Here is a 20,848-nt window from a genome sequence, read left to right as displayed (position 1 = left end):
CGGCACTTTAAGGAATTTTGCCGGCCAAAAGAAGCAATTTTTGTACTCACCCTGTAGCTCTTTTTGCAACATGTGTAACGATAATACGTTAACATTTCTGTGATAGCTGAGTTTGCAAAGTATGGCATTGAAGAAAGGCATAAAAACAGCATAAAAGAGTATTCATATTTGACCACATCCTCAAAGAGTGAGACATGCCCTTTTTTGTCGGCAAAATGCACTTCTTTACCCATCTGAAATTTCTTTGGCTTTGCCCCTGGATGTACCGTCTATTGCATAGCTTTATTTCTAAATGTTTAACATTCTTCAATGCAAAATGGTCTGTTTTACAAGTAATGCCCTTTTCCTTGTAGTTTCCCTCTATCAATGTTAATCATACGAAAAATTTGAAACACATTTTTTCGAGGTAAATTCTTTTCAGGGGTTGCTGAACGCTTACCAGGCTCACTCCAGGGACGCTGCACCTTCCAGTTGAATATGATGCTGTTGTTGTTGTTGTCAATATTTAAGGCATCATTGTGGGTCAAGGGTCAGTTGACTGGCCTAACCCTGGAAATATAACATATGTTGGTAAAATGCGCCCCAAGACTTCCTTGAGGAACTTCAGCTGTATCAGCAAAGTTTAAGCATTGTATAAGGATCAAGCAGAGATTCAATCTCATTAAGTTAATTGGCAAAATGCTCCGGTTTTGTCCGCTCACCATACCGTTGCCCAGACGCTTACAAACAGCTGCAGTTTGTTGTGGTGCCCTTTTTATTTTTTTGGGGCATACCATCGGATGCCTACTGTTTCTAGCTATTTTCTTGTCAAGGTTTTGGCTGATTGCTGTCTTATATGCTGTTTGGATGATTTATGACCGACGGGTTTCGTCCCAAGGAGGTAGACGATTGCAATGGTTCAGAAAGCTGTCAATATGGCGTTACCTAAGAGATTACTTCCCTGTCACTCTCGTGAAGACTGCTGATCTCGATCCAAGAAGGAACTATATTTTGGGATATCATCCACATGGTGTTATTGGAGCTGGTGCCTTTGTAAATTTTGGGACTGAAGGAAATAAATTCTCTGAAGTTTTTCCTGGAATCACTCCTTACCTTCTAACATTAAAATGTGAGTGATAATTTCTTTGAAACATCATGCTTAGTGATAAACGATAAAAAAATACATGCATACTTATCCACAAAGGTGCCACTGCCCCCAAATCTGGAATGAAAAGTGTGACACTTTTGGTAGGTCTTGCTGGATAAGTATTCCCAAAACATATTAATCATACACCATTTGTTAGTTACGGCAAATATTCTGAGCCTGCCTGTCTGAGACATACAACATTTTTTGGATAGGCTGAGGCTTCCATCAATTGTTTTTTTGTGTGTTGAAATAATTTGTGTTGTATAAATCACAGATGAGGCAGACTGAAGGTTGACTTGTGAGGAGGAAGAAGCTTTTTAATGATAGGAAATTTACATTGAAATTTAGCAAGCATTATTGTTGTTCTTGAAAAGGGCAAACTTTAGATTAGTGATAAAAGATGGATATTTTCATTGTTACAATTGGATCAGTGCAAAGATCAAGCAGCTGAAACAGAGATTCAAGCAACTTAAAGATAACAATCAGTTTCCTGGGAGAAATTAAAAAACTTCTCTTAGATGCAGCCCCTCACAAAGAAAATCCTCACAAGGAAATTGTTTCCCCCTATTCTAAAGTTTTTGCTCTTCTCCTCATTCTAAAGGTTTTTATCCGGTTATTTTTTTACAACCTGTAGATCTGACAACATCTGAAAGTGATGTTTGCAAACAAAGTTTCTATTATATGTTGACCCTGCCATTATCTCTATTTTAATCACATAGCAAGAGGGTATCTGAGATTTGGACATTGAGGGGGGGGGGGCAAAAAAATTTTTTATGCACATATAGAAATGACCATATTAAAAATAATGTACAGAGGCATCATACAGACATGTACAAACCAACACAGTTATGTGCGAGAGTATTTGATCATAGCCTTTACATGTCACTTTTGTAAATTTTCAGCACCTGTGGGATGTCAAACTAGCCAAATTTTGCTCTGGTTTCTTGTTCACATGCATGTTGCCTCTTTTTCATAGTTTGACTTGGGCAAACCCCTGTAGGGCGTAGGATTTCATTAGCACCATTTTTCTTGAAGAGTTTCCCATGCTTCCCTGTCTTGCTTGTCAGCACCTTATGTTGATTTTCCACATTTCCTCCTAATAGGACAGCTGTTTGACAGTTAGTCAGACAAACCAATGCATTATTAATTTGTTGCTTTATTAAGATTATCATTCTCCGAAAATTTTTTTTTTATTTTTTGTTCAATTTTTGGTCATGTTCTAATCTCCTACCACCATTTGCTACCATCATTTAAACTGTTCTGTCAACGAACAAAGAGCAAAGAGACCTTCTATGGAAAGGGTTATGCTTGAGTCTCTTCAAGATGAAGTAGGGGGGTCAGTTCAAACCTCCTGGCCTCTAGCCCTTCTGACTCCTGACCTACTACAACATCTACATTTTTTCCTTCAAAGCCAACCCAACACAGATTTCACTACTGCAAGTTGGACTTCAAAGCCAACCCAGAGGAACACACCCCAATACAGATTTCATGAAAAAAGAGCTTTATTGGATTACAGATTATCTTTTCCACCGGTCAGTGGTTGTGAATTATGACAGCTATCAATCCAATGCACATGATGTAATTACATGGGTGCCACAACGATCAATTTTGGGTCCCCTTTTATTCATCTTATTTCTTAATGATATCACAGATGTAATAAGTAGTGCAAAAATCATTAAGTATGCTGATGACACAGTGATCTATGTAGCCGATAAAGATATCAAGATAATTAAGTCAAAACTCTCCAAATATATGGATGCCATCTGAAAAGAATCAAATATCTGAATAGAGGAAAAACCAAATCCCTCCTTTTTGGAACATCACAGAGGATAGCTAAACAAAGTGAGACATTCAACTTTATGTTTAGAAGCTCCAACATATCAAATACCACCCATTACAAATATCTTGGCATCCACATAGGCAGCTCATTAAGCCTTATTTCTCATTTTGAGAAATGTTTTAAACGTGCATCAGGCAGACTAATGTTGTTGACAAAACTCAGGGATTACCTTGACATGTCTGCTGCAAAGACCATCTATCGCTCTAATGAAAGATTTGTATCGTTTTTTAATCGTTTTTTAGCAGAACAGTTTTAAGTATATATGTAATGTTTTTATCATCCTTGTAAATAGTTCATAATCAATATCAATGTAACTTTGTTTTTAGCGATTTTCCTATAGTAGGTTAGGTTTCTCTGCTTTTACTTTTTCCATTTAATTTAATCAGGACACACGTTGATAACAATCCCCCGTCCGGTTTTCTAGGATATACAGCATCAACTCATATGTTAGCCAGCACGCTCTCACAAATTTGAATATTTTGTGTTTGAAATATTTTATATTGCTCAAAACAATTATATCTATAAAGACTTCGTAAACGGAGAAAGATTTTCAGCTTACATCGTAGGACTTGAAAATCACCAAAATTACGTAAAAAACGTAAGACTTGCCGGATATGGGTATGTGGTTATAGGGTGAGAAGTGATTTTTTTCTAGATTTGAAATCCATTAGTACGTTATAATACACTCTTTAAAGAATATATTAACCATTGCTAGTTATTAACATTTTTGATGTGGCATACTAGATCATATCAGTCAGAAAATGCTTGTACTCTAATTCGTAATATCCTGCATATACATGAGCTAACAGCCAACACCTTTGGCTGGAGATTGACAAAACGAAAAGAACAGATCAAAAATTATAAAAATAACTGTTGAAAACTATTCTCTTCTATAAGCCCTGTTCCCCCTTGAGCAGCCTTCAAGAAAGATGAAGCAGTTTTTAAAGTTCCGGAAATTCTAAATAAATTGGGAAGCCTTGTACAAGACCGAATACACTTTCTAATAATTTTTTATTTTACCAGTCATAAAGATAGAAAGAGCGAACTACTAGTTTTATGAAACTAATTTGTCAATGAACTTTCAGATACGACTACTCGTTGGGAGCAATAGGTAGAGATGAATTAACTCCAGACTTTTTTCATTTCTTTTGGAATAATGTTTTGGAGAGCAGCACAAGTTTCTTTTTCTTGTCAATGGCATAAGTAGGCAGTCGAGAAGGCTGGCCTGAAAGAATAATTGGTTTTGCATTTAAAGAATTGCAGAAAAGGATGACAAATGACTAGACCTTTGTTTAGTTTTTACTTCTCATTCGTAACATGCACAAACATAAGTCAGGGATGAAAAATTTGGTATTGTGCTTCCGCTGCATTCGTAGCATGTAAGACTCTACACAATGTCCTAATACAGTAATAAAGCCTTGCACGGCAAAGCTTATCTTGTAGTGCCCTGCCTTTCGATTGGAGTCGTTTTGAATTTTCTTTATTTACAAGAAAACATTCTTTCTCTTTTCAGTGTTATTCAAGTTTCCGTTCTTCAGAGACATTTTACTTGCACATGGTATTTGTGATGTTTCTAAAGAGAGCATAACACATTTGTGTACTGGGAAAGAAGGTGGAAATGCTGTGATAATAGTTGTAGGTGGAGCTGCAGAATCTCTAGATGCACATCCTGGAGAGGCCACGTTAACTCTTAAAGATCGAAAAGGCTTTGTAAAGATGGCTTTACTTACAGGGTAAGCATCAGATAACTGCTTCTTCATAAAAATCTCAATCATTCACCTGCAGCCTGTCATTTTTATTTGGGAAACACTTATTTTGATGTGCATTTGTTTCGTTCTAATTGCTGTTTGTTAAGTATTTAGCCAGACAAAATGGAGCCAAATGGCGCCGTTTTTTACTTTTTCTTTTTTAATAATAAGATCAAAAATTTTGGTTCTTAAATGATAACAATAAAATATTTGTCATTTTATTTGTTTAGGTACAATCTTTACACTAGATCTGGAAAAATCCTTCTTATTAATCTCGCTTTAAAGCACTAAATCCTGTCTCTTCCATTTTTTCTGTCATCTGGAGCGTTTGTTTTAAAGAAGCAGCAGGATTTACTCAATATATGAACCCTTCACTTCTTTATCTTATCGTGCTGTTTATAATTTATATTGAAAAAAAATAATTTTATTCATCAGCACTGTCTTATAGCCCCTGATAGCATTCCTATCTTCCAATTTAGCACTGCCCTGGTACCCGTTTTTTCATTTGGTGAAAACGACCTTTACTGCCAAGTTGATAATCCTCAAGGCTCGTGGCTTCGGCGGTTTCAAACAAAGTTTATGAAGATTGTATCCTTTGCACCAGTGCTTTTTCATGGCCGAGGAATATTTCAGTATAATTTTGGATTTTTACCGTACAGACATCCAGTAACTACAGTTGGTGAGTACCACTTCATCAGATACCAAAATATCATCTGTAAAAATACCAGCTGATTTAATGATTGTTAGTCCGTAAACTGACGCCATGACAGTGGCAGACTGTTACCAGCCCAGACTAATAAAAACTTAACGATTTTAAAATCAGACCATCATCTATTCACATTAAATACTCAATTAAAAAGTATTTGCATTCAAAACCCCCACCCTCTCGCTACAACGCTCCGAGGTCCCTCTAGAATGGTGTATTCTCTTAATTTTGCGTCCCTTGATTTCGTTCTCAGTAAAGCAAGCAATATTTTACAGATTAGATTCTTGAAAAGAAGCAATGAACTTTTTTATGTCTCCTAAAATACTGCAATTAATCAACTTTCGATTTTTTAGAATTGAAAAGTGATTATTAAAAAGTAGTTCAACATACATGGCTTACAATGTCTATGCATTAGAGTGGAGGGTGATTTATGTGTTATCCTATTTGAAAACATTTTCAGATAACACGTATGATGTTTAAATGGTGTAAATAAAAAATATTAATTATCAGGAAATATCAGATCAAGAAGGGATATTTATCAAGCAGCTACAAAATCACATTTGTTGAGCCATTCCTATTGTCTGAAAAATGACATTTTGCTACTGTCTGTTTCGAAGATGCCATCTTTAAGTATCGAGTTATCCCTAAAACGGTGATTTTTTACTTTCTTCACAGTAAGTAATCATCTCAAATCATGGCTTTGTTAACAATCATCACATTAAAAGCTATACTGCGATTTTCTCAGATCAAAGTTGGATTAGCCTCAGTACTGCAAGATTTGCAGTCTAAATCTGAGAAAACACGTTGAAGTAGAAGCATCGTTATGCTTTTCATGTTCTTATCACGTGAGAAAATGCACATATGCATGTCTATTTTCGAACTGATTCAATCATATTCTTATTTTGCAGTTGGTGCCCCTATTCCTGTTTATAAGAGAACAAATCCGACGATGGAGGATATAGATAGAATCCACCAGAAATATATTCAAAGATTACAAATCTTGTTCGATAAATACAAACCAAAATATGCTGCAGATCACCCTAATTCTAAGTTAATGATTCATTGACATGTCTGACGTGTCTGATTACGACATGTTGTTATTGTTACTTTACTAAAACAGACGTATTTCTGAGTGAAGATTTGAATACTCTACAATGGTTTGCGTGAATGGAATAAGGCATTTAGTTTTTTTATGCACGAACTGACGTGATTGAATACACAAATTATATAACCGATTTTAGATAGAAATTATACAACTTGGTATCGTTGTCATTGTCAAGAAGGGCACTTGGTATCAAGTTTAGTGTGTTTTTTATAATTAAATATTTGCAAGGTTTCTGTCATTTGACTGGACTGGAGATTATTCCAGGACCAGTCGGTAAACTTGGATACGTTTACTAATGTGGCTAATATACGGATTAACTCTCGCAATATTTACTACGTTGTGTTAGCATGATTTTAACCTTGTTTCGTATTCTGGGAAACACTACAATAGGCCCTAGAAAAATATGACTTTTTACTGTTGTATCGTTGCAGCAGCAATTACTTGGGGAAGGTTTGTTTTGTCACAACAGCATTTTTCTATAGCCTGATAACCAGCCCATTATATATGTGAAAATTGGCTGGTTATCAAGCTGATTCCCCTGGGACAGTTACGTCGTCGTCCAACAAAAGAAATAATTTTCAAGCAAAATGGTTAACAATTATTACGTTTGATCCTTTCAAAACATGTCTAATACTGAAGCTCTGTATAATCTATAAAAATGTTGGGAAATCTATCCCTCTGTGCTTGCCCTGTCCCTCTGTCTCAAAACCTCTTTACTCCTATACTTTAGATTTAGCGTAAAACTGGCAAAGTACCTTCGAAATTTTTCAATAGAATATAATAATATAAGTACTGAATGTAATTCATAGAATTAAATATCAAATTATTCAATGTATTTTGTAACTAAGCGTATATTTTATAATTAATTTGCATTTGAAATGAGATGTCGATACGTATGTTGAGCATTTTGAAATTTTATATGGAATTTGTAAAACGTATCTTACATGTCTCTTCTGAAATCACTGCTAAGCTGTTGAAACCAAATAATTTTTTAAAACACAAGATACGAGGCAAAATAAGTAGACACATGCATTTTCTTAACCAATTTGGTGGAACTGGAATGAAAAATTTATTTTGTACGCTTTTTGTAGTATACAAATGTGATATTGCACAGAAAGATCAACGTTGAATATACTGCTTAAGTTAATTCAGTCAGTTTCAATGCAAACTGCAGCTGTCTAAAATCCTGAAGGTTATCTGACAAAATATACAATAAAACAAGTTGTACCTGTCTAAAAAAGTTTATATTTCTATAATATGTTGAATTCATTTTTATTTTTACAATAAGTTCAAATTGCAATAAAAAATCTCAGCCAACAACCTCGTTATGCTTCACTGATTTTCTATGATGTTCTTTGAGCCTAGGGTTAGCAAGATTTTGCTATGAGGAGATCGTCATAATACTTTGTCACGTAAGAGTACAACCATTCTGCATACTTAGCAGTTATATTCAGGAAATTCGCAACAATCCTATCTTACATAAGTTTCTGAAACCTTTAGTTGGTTTGCAAGTTTTATGACATGAAAAGACTCTCATAGCTAGTTATGCGTCTGCTCAAGTGCGTGAACGGCCCTCGCAGGGACAGATTTCTGCAGACACTTTTCTGCATCGATTTTTATTTTTCTTTATTATTGCTTCTATGGCGCCAGTTTGACACTCAATTGCCAAAATCAAGTTAGCTGTTTATCTTTTTCTCCCTATTTCCTCTTGATGAATCAGATCACTTTCAACTAACTGTTCAATCGTTTTTCTCTGAGCAAACTGTAATGACTTGAAAAACTCAATCGTGTAGAATAAGCTGGCAAAAGCAGGCTCCTTAAAGCTAATGTCGTCGAGCATGGCGTCTGGGAACTATCGCGTTAGTGCAAGTAAGAAAAATAAAGTGAAATGCAGAGTATGTATGTCTGAACTTTTGGAGCAAAATTACAAGGTACACCTTCAAAGAATTCACCCAGAAGAAAATTCTGGCGATTCGCGACAACACAAACAAGCCTCTATTTTTTCAATTTTTGGAGTGAAAGCGGGAAAGAATAGATCGCCCAGACACCGTCACTGATTTAGAACCGGTTGCAAAATGAGCCTTAGATGAAACAGATGATTTATAAGTGTGCCGCTGTGATTTATAAGTGTGATTTATAAGATGATTTATAAGTGATAAAAATAAAGTAAAATGCAGAGTATGTATGTATGACGTTTTGGAGCAAAATTACAAGGTACACCATCAAAGAATTCACTCAGAATAAAATTCCGACGATTTGCGACAACACAAACAAGCCTCTATTTTTTCAATTTTTGGAGTGAAAGCGGGACAGACTAGATCGTTCAGACACCGATTTAGAACCGGTTGCAAAACGAGCCTTAGACGAAACAGATGCTTTATAAGTGTGCCGTTACTTCAGATTCACATTTGGTTTCTTGCTAACAGTATTCTACACTGACAGATGATTCAAACAAAAAGGGTGAATGGTTGGGTTCATCAACCCACACAGAAGGAAGGCAATGAGGGTGTGTATTCGGACTTGCTTATGCAGTTAAACTGAAAGCTTGGGAACATGTCTTCCAAATTCGACGAAATTCATGAAACGATAAGCGATAAAACTAAGGAGAAAGAAAAGCTAACAATAGCCGTCACTCAAATAGTTGATCATCTGCTACCTGAGAGCTTTGCAATGGGCAGTTGTCGTTCATTAGCTGAAATTCTTACAAAATTTAATGAATTTCGCTATGAATAAGAAAAGAAGTTGGTTATTTGCTCTGTGTGCTCTCCACCTGAACAGCACCTACCGCAGCAGCCGATTCGAAGTAAATTTGCTACATTCAGCTACGAAAGTCTTGAAACTCCGATAATATCTGAAGGTGTAATGTCAAAAAAATTTCGAAATTTGAAAACACATCTAAGCTCACATCTGAAATTTGCTAATCACGTCAAGAAAGTCAATACAAGCAAAACTGCTGATGAAGAAGTTGAGAAATATGACAAAAGGGAGCGCTCAGTGGGGAAAAAATTGGCCAGATATGCTACTACCTTTTCAAACTAGGGGAACCTGATATAGATTTTAAGCCACTCGTATACCTCCATTTTGCGAATCAGTCTGATATTGGGGCCATTAACCATTCAAATAACTTTCTTGCAAAAGTTTTGCCGTTTATGTCAAACGAAGTTAAAAATCGCTTGAAGTAATTTCTTGCCTCCCCCTTAGAACAGACAGGGTCAAACGTCATAACGGTGAAGGGGTTACTGAAAGCATTACAGAATGCCTGCAAGAATATGATATCGCACAGCCACAGTATCTTGGAAGGTCATTTGATGGTGCGTATTTCTCTCTTGGCGTTCCCGATCGACTAGATTTCTATTTTGGGCTCAGCGTGGACAAGAAGAAGCACCATGTTGGGATCCTCTCCATAAAAGCCGGACTGCAAGACACCCGCATACGAAAAGATCCACAGTATGCTTGGTTGGTTTCTTGCACAAGAACCATCTGTCAAATTTTTAAGGTATTCAATTTTGGCAAAGAATTTGAGAATTTTTGATGTGGCCAAGCAAATGAAAGAGGAAGGAGAAGTTGACATCAACTTCAAAATGCCCAGTGCCTTTTAGGAAACAAGGTTTGCAAATTATTCCCTTCTTTGCCCTTCTTGGCACTTTGTACGACGATCAGAAAGTGTAAAAGATTCTATTACACCAAAAGTCATCAGTCGTAAGATAAATGCACAACCAAAACTGCCATTTATGTCATGATTATCGCTTTATACTGACATCAAACGGAATAAAATAGTAGTTGAAGTTACATAGAAAAAAACTGATCAATGGCATGATTGTTTAACTTTATTTAAAGAGACAAATCTTAGAACTCTTTTTAATGAAACGAAGATATAATCATGTAGTCACCAACCTTGAAAAAAGCTTTAAATTGAACCAATAAACAGCTTAATTTAAAGTGAAACATTTAAAATATTGGAGAGTCTTTTTACTGAAGATGTCTTTATTTGATGAAACACATTACTTATTGTTTTCTTTTGTACACATTATTTTATATCACTTTCAGCAATTGCCATGCCATCTGCTAAGTTTTACATGCAGTTTAAGCTCATGATAATACTGATATGGTTTTGATATACGTTAATAAGTTGCTATAACACTAAGTGCAACCAGGAAATCAGATTCAAAATTTATCTGTATCTGACCGATATTTGTCAGTATCTGAAGCTACACCCTATTTTATTTGCAGGCACATTTTTTACTCGGCTTTCCGCTCGCAGGCACAATTTTTTAATGAGCCCTATATGCGTTACATGTCTGGGTCCTTTAAAACAAAAACTGTACTTTTGACACATTTAGGTGCAACATAAATTAAATGACCTGAAATATTCTAGGATTGAGATACACTAATTTTTTGTGAGCAACTTACTAAATTTAACACTAATATCTTCGGTAATAAATCTATAATACCGCGTCTAAAGTGAAAATTGAAACAGGCAAAAAATTTGTTGGTTGTGGTCCCGGTTGTGGTACTTATCGAGAAACGACTTTTCCTTTGGTTCGTACTACGGTATAAGAACTAACTACAATACTGTATAGTATAGTAAGCAAATAAATTGAGAACCAGAATGAAAATAAAATAATTTAATTGTTAAACAGTCATTTTAGCAATCAAATCATTTTATTTTTATTTTCATTTTGGTACTCAATTTATTTCTTTCCTATACCTATTATCGTTATTTTGGATGAAGTACCACACGCAACGTACATATTTTTTAAGAACTAACTACTAGACAATCATAAAGAATTCAAAACGTCGACCTTTGTTTTCCTATAAAAATGGGCGTAATTTCTTAAAAAAAGCCTGAAAAACTATTTTCAATATATTCTTCCAAAGTAATCAGTCCTTTGATTATATCAATGATCGAGATCACTTTGAATCGAACAACTTTTCAGAGGAACGAGCCCTGCGCTGCGATGGGAAGGAGCGCCAGACTTAGCAACAGCAGCAATATGTTGTAGCTACGGTACGTATGTAAATTACGGATCGAATTTGGGGCCTCCGATATATTCCTTGTCAAACAGAAATTTGAGTCCGCATTTTATGCAAGCAGTTCTGGAAAAGAGGCAATAAGATTGCCACTTGATGCTTTAGTTTTGTACTTCAGTGATGTTATTTTATTGAATTGACGAAGAAGTCTCACAATGGTATGCAAAAAACAATACATATTTTTAAAGAATTTAAACATCTTTTTCTGTCAGCTCTTAAACTTATTTTTGCTTGTTTAGTACAAAGTTAAGCAACGTAACTTATCAAGCAAAATTAAGTAAGTGTTATTTTCCTACAGGCTAACTATGATGAAAGATATGCCTTCATTGCTGAGTGGTATGATCCAAATGCGGCACTTGTTCGAAGATACCAGTTGCTCTTCTACCCAAAAGACCAGACACTGGAAATGGTAGGACATTGTGTTAAAGTTATAAGTAAAAATATTAGGAAAAACGCAGCAGTTTGATGCCAAAAATATCATCTCTAAATGTTAACTTTGAAGCAACGACAAGCTGTTATGTGATAGCAATTTTTATTTCAAATTTTGAGGTTTTTCAGAATTATCTGTTTAAAATGATTATTCATCCTCAGGCAAGTAATTTAGTTCTATGTTAGAATTAAGCCGACTCAGAGAAACAAGCCAATTTTTATAAAGTCTGGTTCATAATGACAATTACTGTTTACTGGTCTTTCATGAAGTACTTGATGCTGTAAAGGCAGAGTTGTACATAATGTTGCCCGATGATCGCATTAAGCTTTAAACTTGACACCATCCTGTTCTATGCACTAAATGCAAACTTGGTCATAAATATATTTTTTGAAGGAGCAACTTATTGCAATTCTTAAAAAAATTTTTGAAGCAGTTTCACAAAAATAACTCCTATCTAAGAATGTTTGTTCATGAATCAATAATAGCAATGTTTAGTATGAGAGTATTGGAGTTTTTATGAGATCCAGTATATACACAGTTATTTGAGCTAAGTTTTCTGCATGCAAAATCCCCATTTCATAATTGTAAAGTATAATGTTCCTAAATGTATTAGGTCTTTTGCTCTACCTGATTTTCTTTAAGCTCAATGTTTGTATTGTTCTTTATTTTGTTTCTCCTCTCTTTAATATTTTAGATTCATGCAAAATAGACAAATTTTGGCAGCTCTACCTTTACCAATCATTCTGCATTTTGGTTTACCAACCAGAATTTTACAGTAACAGCCCAATAGTAGATTTGATGTATAACATTGAAATTTTGACATGAAACACTAAATCAACATTGTGTGTGCATCTCTACCTACTGGACTGTAGCCACACCATCGAAACAGCAAACTTCTTTCTGTTGAAAGGTGCAAGCAGTATAAATTGCAGAGACTGCAATCTGCTGCAAAATCACCAAATCTGTATGCCAAAATTGACAACATGGTTGAGGCTTTGGTGCTTAAAACCTGTATTAGCTTCCTAAATCAAGGGCAAAAGATCACTTTTAAGTATTGCCTTAAAGACCTGTTTACTGTTTCAATAGTTTTGTTATGTCTTGATGTTCTAAAATATACTAAAATATTTTTCAATAACAACAATTAAAAAGAGTAAATAAATTAAGTAAAAAATGAAATAGTCTGTTGAAAACACAACTGTTTTGAGCATTTACTTGTTATCAAATGTTCATAACATCATGTTTTTAGCAGTCTATTTCATTTCAGTGCTGAAATTGTTTGCTCAGTTAGATGATTGGATACAGAACCACATGCAGCTAACATATTTTGTAATATTTTTCAGTATGACATAAAGAATAGAAGAGTCTTTCTGAAGAGATCAAAGTATGAGTCTATTGCAAGCAAGGACTTGTATATTGGATCCATAGTCAATGTACACTCAAGACAGGTTAGTTGTTCAGTAAGATGAATTGATAAAGCAATTTTAATTATTTTAATTGCTGCTGGATGTTAGTGCTTTCTATGGTTTATTTTTTATCCTTAGTCAGGAGTGACCTAATTGATAACAAAGGTAGAAATTGTAAAATCTAGTTACCTAGCTATGGCTATATCAAACTGTTCACTTCATGTCTCATTTTTGATTCAATGAAGTTATCAAACTGTTACTTTACTTCATGTCTCTTTAATCAAGAAATGTCTTCTAACATATCTTTCATTCAAAATGTGACCTTGATTTCCCTCAGTTTCTTAGCATATTTATTTTTCCATGTGCATAAATCACACCTTTGACACTGTTACCAATTAAAATAATTTTATTCTAGTTCTTATAAATGGTAGAAGCTACATATTGAACATTTCTTTTTAAAGTTTTTCTTGTATATTCTATATTTGCAGCTTTCATTGGTTGAATATGGTGATCAGTACACAAAAAATAAACTTGCCACTGTTCATTCAAAGTATGTCATTCTAAATTTACTGAAATTATTTGAAATAGCATTATAAACTCCTATAAATTGACTTGCATTGTAAATTTACTGAAACTATTTGGAGGACATTATCAACATGTTCAAATCAACTTGCACCAAAATTTTAAGTCACTGTGAAATTTAAGCGGTGCTTTCTGGATCTGTCAAAAAGGCCCGTAATTCTTTGTTCTAATAAAAAGTTTTAAAACAGCAATTGATTTCAAAGGTTTTGCTAAAGCTTGTATCCTTGCAACACTCAAATATATTACATACTTGAAGAAATGTCATCACATAATGTTGCTTTGTATATTTTATTCAAACAAAAGCTTTTTAAGTTGATATGTGTTTGTTAAGCCAAAGTTGATATGTTTGTTTTTGTAATTTTCCAGCTAAGTGTTTCTTTATCACTCACATATACATCACTTTGTTGTTTTTTGATTGAAGGACTTTGGCAATCATCAAACCCGATGCCTTTGCAAGAATGGGTATGCTATCAAAAATCAAATATTTTCATAGAAAGTGCAAAACTTGTTTTCAAATCTGAGGTTTTCTTTTGCCTGCAAGCTTAATATATCTGATATATTTATCAATACTAAATATGTTATGCTATATACATTTATTTGTATCATACTTATACTTAATATACCATAAATCCTCAAATTAGTCCCATGGGGGCTATTTCTTTTGGTTTTTTATGAGGGGTTATTCGAGGGGGAGGCTTATCAAATTATAGTAGACATCAAGAAGACATTATAAAAGAGTGTCCAGCTAAAGCAAGCAACTCTGCAGGGGTTTTCAGAAACATGTGATTTTTAATGTCATCACCCCCTAGCCATTACAGTCGATCTGTTTATCTACCCTGCTACCAGGTTAGCTTTTCATGTGAACAGTTTTGCATTGCAAGAATACTGACCAATCACATGCCATTATTTTGATGTTGCTTGACAAGTTTGGTATACGCAGTTTTTTATATGGACACATTACCTTTAACATTTGATTAATAATCATCAAAAGTTTGAATTTTTTTGGTAATTAAGTAAAACATTTAAGGCAACCTCAGAAGGCAACAATCAACAAATAGAGGGGGCCAATTCGTGGATTTAAAGTGGCTTATTGAAAATTTGTAGTTCTAAGGTGAGGGCTTATTCGAGAAGGGGCTTTTTCAAGGGGGCAATTCGAGGATTTACAGTATTTAAGAAATAACAGGCTCTTTAAATATTCCTGAATTAAATATAAATTTCCTTACATGCCTTTTGAAGTTATAAACTAGATATAATCCTGAAGGTCAATTATTTTTACTTGCTAGCACAAGAAAGTGGAAAAATAGTTGTTGCTGCTTAGTATTAGTTTGTCTTGAATTGACTAACATGGAAGCCAAAATTAATTTATATTTGATTTATATTGATTTATATTTTACTTTATATATTTAATGTTTAATTATAATGTATATAATGTGATTTTTAACTTTCTATGGTATGTATGGCTTTAGAGCTATAAAACGACTTTTTGTAGATATTTTTAAACTTACAGAAAAAATTTTCTGTACCTTTTAGAAATTTACCATCATTTGATGATGTCTATCAGATCTATTTTATCATGCAAATTTTTTCTTAAATCTGAAAGGATGTGTTTTATCCAGGTGAAATCATCAACATCATACAAAGTGAAGAGTTTGTTATTTGTCAAGCAAAGATGGTTCAGCTCTCAAGGTTTTTAACATTAGTGTTTTGAATTTTTTTCTGCCAATGTCTAGCAATTTGTCTTATGCTTTGGTTGTACTTTAGTAGTTATCCTTGTTAATGCCTTTATCGTATTTTTGCTAAAACAAGCCTAATTTGTGAATTCCATAGTTCAAAATCTTCCTTCCTAGAGGGTTTGGAAGTCTTTGACCTTGTTTGTGGCTCAATTTAGCACAGTGGCATTTTCCAGTATATTCTCTTAGATGTTATGTAGACATGGTTTCACAACGATATTATGTAGGCATGGTTTCAGAGAGAAGATGAATATCTTTATTTCTAAAAAAAGGGGAAAATAGCCTACAGATATAAACAATTTGAATTTTTGTTAAATTTCTTATATTTATTATTTTTGCTCTAGGAGAGAAGCAATGGAATTTTATGCAGAACATGAAGGAAAACCATTTTTTGAGTAAGCATTATATCACTATTTAAGTGTGTCCTGTATTCAACTATTTGCAGGGGGTCTCATGAATTGGTCTTCTGCCTCTGTCAATTGAGATTGTACTGTGGTATAAAGCAATCAGAGTCAAGCACTTATCTTGATATTGCTTTAAATTTTTAATGTTTAGGTATTTATTTTGGATTTTATAAATTCAAGCTGCACAGCATATTTGTTGCTTTGTAATATTTTTATCCTTTCTTCTATCCGCTTTTTAATTGCTTTATATTTAACCCAGCAAATTGTCTTTGGCAGGGGCTTGGTAGATTTTATGACCAGTGGGCCAGCTGTTGCTATGGAATTGATGGCGCATGATGCTATTAAAAAGTGGAGATCTTTGCTTGGTTAGTTGGTTCTTTTATGAATTCGAAAGCTTTTATTAATTTGGTAGTCGTAGGCATATTGTATTTCAATGGCTGACAAAATTCGCAGCTCACATTCTTCTCATTATCGTAAGAAAACTACATTAAAGTCGAAAATATTTTTAAATTATAAAGAACTATTATATTTTGTTGATTTACTTTAAAGGGCCAACAAATACACTAAAAGCAAGAGAGGAAGCACCTGGGTCCATTCGCGCCATCTTTGGATCTGGTGAGACCAGATTTTGATATAAATTGTTTGTTCTCTTTAGCACCATAGGACATATTTTGTGTATCTTCAGTCGTTTCGTGTGTATCGTTGTCTTGAGAGTTTCATATACAAAATATAAACAACTTTAAGCTTTTGGTTAACTTGAGGTTGTCTATCTAGCTCAGTTATTTTCCGCAAACTCATTGATTCAAAATAACATGGCAGTGAAAAAGACGCGACAAGCTACATTTCAGAACCATTTTCTTTTAGAGCAAGAGAACGTTGCGTCATTAGCATGTTACTATCTTCATCCCTATCACTGAGGCATTACGCAACACTGTTAATTAAGGTTGTTTGTTTGTCGCTGTCTTTTCAAAAATCTACCTTATCAACAATTCTTCATTCTTTAAATTTGTGTTACAGATGGTACAAGAAACGCCTGTCATGGTTCAGATTCTGGTGCTTCTGCCGAAAGGGTAATCATCCTTAAGCAAAATCTTGGAGCATTTTATTTTTTACTTACTTGCGCGTTTAGATGATTTATGATATAAGGTAAAAAGCATAGATTTTCAGGCCATAGCTTTTTTAAAATCCCTTCAAGAGTGATATCCTTTACAGCATTATGTTCCAGGGAAGATTGAAACGTTGTCGAAAATCATTGAAATTTTTAGAGCTGACAGTATGTACAAAAGTACTTACTGTACATTTCCACGTGGGAATGCAGCTCAAATTCCTATTTCTTCCCTATGCCGAAATCCATCAAGTGATCGTTTCGAATTCTTGTACTCTTTTAGGAGTCGAACTTCTTCTTTGAGTTCAAAAAAGGAAGAAATACTGCCATATTTGGTGATACTACTCTTTGTATCATCAAGCCGCATGCTATAAAAGAACAACTTGCTGGCAAAATCATCACAACTATAATGAATTCAGAATTCAAGATAACCGCATTGAAGATGTGTCATTTGGAGAAGGCAAATGCAGAGGAGTTTTTGGAAATTTACAAAGGAGTTGTCGGTGAATACAGTGTATGTGCCTTGAAGTTTGTTCTCTTCCCTAAGTAAAGCCTGGCAATTTCTCTGTAGTATTTCAATGTAAATTAAACGCCACAAAATTTTTGGTTCATGCTTTTGGCCAAATTTTATCACGAATGTACCATATGGTCCATAGAACCTAAACAACAGCTCTCTACGTGGCCTATTTTGTTCATATCATTCCTGTTGGTTCAAACACCTGACGTTCAAAAACCATCTCAATCTTTGCATAACTTCATTAGAATATTTATGAGCATTTGCCCGGCGTTCTCTTCTAGGAAATGGTGAGTGAGCTTTGCAGTGGCTCCTGCATTGTTATGGAGATCTCCTACCCAGATCAGCCGCAGGAGTTCAGAGAATTTGTAGGACCAGCTGATCCGGTATGTTCACAACACTTGTAACTCCTTTTTTCAAAGTGCGAGGATACATTAATACCGTTATAAAGTTAGTATCAATGTTCATGTTAACTGCACAGTATACATTTTCTTAGCTTAGAGCATTAGATTTTGATACAAAATATCTTTATGATAAAATTGAAATTTTCTAGCTTTATTTTATTACGCAATCTACCAGAGATCTTCGACTGCCTACTCGGGGACCATGAAATTTCTAGGGCATTCTAGGTCTGAGGATTTGAGATTCTGACCTTGAAAGCTCTATAGTCTCGAGCAATGTTTCAAGAAGGGCATTATGTTACCTTTTACATTTGCATGGCAAGAAAATAGAAGTTAGGAGGCCTTTTAAATCCAGAGCCAACATACTAGGTAATTTGGCTTTTGTAATAAGATATTATCAGTTGCTAAGTCAAAGATATTTTAATCCTTGCAGTGTTCTACAAAACCTCTATGGAAGCCCTTAAAAGAGTTGAAAGACAGTAAAAATACAGTCAAGGCACGTTTTTAGTCGAATGCCGATATAAACTGTAAAACTTTGATTCCATTTTCTTGCAGGAAATAGCGAGGCACCTAAGACCAAGAACTCTGAGAGCCCGTTTTGGTATGGATAAGATAAAGAATGCCATCCACTGCACAGATTTGCCAGATGACGGACCCCTTGAGGTATGCATTGTTTCTAGTGTGCTCTTACTACACTTTTCGTAAGAGTAGATGCTTGAATTCAGGATTTCATGAGGATGCCATGCATGTTTGTTAATAGAAGCATTACACAAACCACCGAAATGTACACTGGAACAGATAAATGCCTTTTACCTGCCACACTGTCTGCCAGGGTTTTTTAATGTGCAGTTCAACACAAAATGTGCAGTTCTAAAGAAAAATCTGTACAGTTCTAAAATTTTCCTTTAATAAACAAAAAATTCAGGAAATTGTTGTAGACACAAACAAGCAAAGGTTAAATGATGAAACATAAGAAACTTGTGAAGATGGCGCTAAAATTAAACAAACACCTTTCGGGATATAAAATTAAAGATATAGAAATACATTCGATGGTGAAGAAATTTTATGTTTATGGAAATAGTCGTTATTTCGTTTTTTGAGTCACATTCACGAGACCCGAAATTGACAGCGTCAAAGTAGGAGCCTTGTTAAGCTCTTAAATCGAAGAATATTGAAAAAATAAGAGCCAAATAAATCATGTCGAATTTAAATTTTACAGTTGTGTGGCCAAATGAAATGGGCAAAAAATTAATTGGAGGCAATACATTTACTTCTAAAGTTGTTGTTCAACTGCTATTTATACCTTGCCTTATCGTCATTAATATCGTCCGTCTAATTGGCATAGCTCGAAAAATAAAGACGATATTGAAGTTTTGTAGACACTATATATTACAACGCTTTTAAATGTCGTTCTACAAACATAATTTCGTTTCTTAAAATTCTATTTGGTTGAGTTTGGTTTTCTTGTGATTATATATAACAAAGAACTCAAAATATTTTCAAACATTTGGTTTTCTTCTATAATTTCGTAGCATATTCATTATTTACACACAGTTCCATATTCATTATTTAAACGCATCGCTCCGCAGAGAGAAATGTGCAGCTCTAAATTTTTCTTAAAACACCCTGCTGTCTCCATTTCTCTGGAAACATTTTGTAGCATCTTTAAAGCGCGGTTGTTCATTTTAACAATTTTGTTGCCTGCATGATACAATCACTTGCTATTACAATTTTGATAATTTTTTTTCTATTCACGTAAATATGTCAAAACTAATGATGCGTATAATTTTTTTTAGGTTGAGTACTTCTTCAAGATATTGGACAGTTAGTTTGATGGCGAAAATGGTCAACTATATTGTTAAGTCAATGTAAATATTTCTTTGTAAATAAGACGGTTGTCTTTTACTATAATTCTGTTAAAGCTTGTAGAAGAAGTTGGTCTTTTCTTTCCTATTTATCCTGTTCTTTGAGTATATAATACAAACTTGTTCAAAGAGCTAAACTGTTGTTACTTGCTGCTGTTTTAATTATGCAAAGATTTCGTATTTAAAACCATAAAAAGATACATTGGTTAACATTGTAGAAATTTGAAGATACGAAACATTTGAAGCCCGGGGCAGTTGCATTTTCAAATTGACGGCTGTCCGTTACAATTCGAGGCAATTTAAGTTTATTTTCAGTGATAATATCCATTTTGCTACTATAATTACAATATTATTCAGTTATTTTTCCTCAAGGCAAATAAGAGCTCAATTTGGCCAAGAAGGCACTTTTGTCTAATAGATAGAGACTGATAAGTTAAAAAAACTAACGTAAAGTTTGCTAACAAGTATTAAATAGCAACTCAGAATTTGAATTTGATGATTTGGATGTCTAGGGAAGCAGTTATAATTTTAGAGTGAAAAGACTGATTCTAAATTATGGTTAAAAAGCGCAATGCAAAATCCAAATCTTTGCAGTTTTGTTAACGCTCTTTCACGAAAACATAGCGGAAAAAATTAGAAATGACAACAAGGGTCCTGAAAGAAAGTCAGTTCATTGTGTGTCTGTTTCCATAAATTATATTGAGAGATTTCGATGGATTTTTAAACTTGTGCATGTACATACTCTGAGTAAAGCGCACTTGCTCAGTCTTTGTCATAAATAAAATAAGATTTGCTTTGTAAATCACACGCTTTCAGTATTCTATGCACGTGATTCACACTATTGCCTATCTGGCTTAT

General features: G+C 34.2%; 2 protein-coding genes across 2 annotated transcripts; both read left to right on the top strand.

Annotated features, from left to right (window-relative positions):
* Window positions 1-490: 490 nt before the first annotated feature.
* Window positions 491-7,459, top strand: LOC135684560 (2-acylglycerol O-acyltransferase 2-A). Its single transcript, XM_065200173.2, has 4 exons — window positions 491-1,108; window positions 4,480-4,699; window positions 5,194-5,393; window positions 6,329-7,459. Exons 1-4 carry the CDS (start codon window positions 679-681, stop codon window positions 6,484-6,486), a joined length of 1,008 nt encoding a protein of 335 aa, XP_065056245.1. The 5' UTR covers window positions 491-678; the 3' UTR covers window positions 6,487-7,459.
* A 4,104-nt stretch (window positions 7,460-11,563) lies between these two features.
* On the top strand, window positions 11,564-20,059 carry LOC148957320 (nucleoside diphosphate kinase 7-like). Its single transcript, XM_089115563.1, has 14 exons — window positions 11,564-11,714; window positions 11,855-11,965; window positions 13,327-13,431; window positions 13,878-13,939; window positions 14,393-14,433; window positions 15,588-15,657; window positions 16,046-16,096; window positions 16,382-16,470; window positions 16,655-16,720; window positions 17,123-17,175; window positions 17,494-17,724; window positions 18,009-18,110; window positions 18,681-18,788; window positions 19,922-20,059. Exons 1-14 carry the CDS (start codon window positions 11,712-11,714, stop codon window positions 19,952-19,954), a joined length of 1,125 nt encoding a protein of 374 aa, XP_088971689.1. The 5' UTR covers window positions 11,564-11,711; the 3' UTR covers window positions 19,955-20,059.
* The last annotated feature ends 789 nt before the right edge of the window (window positions 20,060-20,848 follow it).

This window comes from Rhopilema esculentum, unplaced genomic scaffold (assembly GCF_057945365.1).
Source record: "Rhopilema esculentum isolate cy_ngs unplaced genomic scaffold, ASM5794536v1 HiC_scaffold_34, whole genome shotgun sequence".
Classification (NCBI taxonomy): domain Eukaryota; kingdom Metazoa; phylum Cnidaria; class Scyphozoa; order Rhizostomeae; family Rhizostomatidae; genus Rhopilema; species Rhopilema esculentum.
This window is presented reverse-complemented; position numbering and strand designations above follow the sequence as displayed.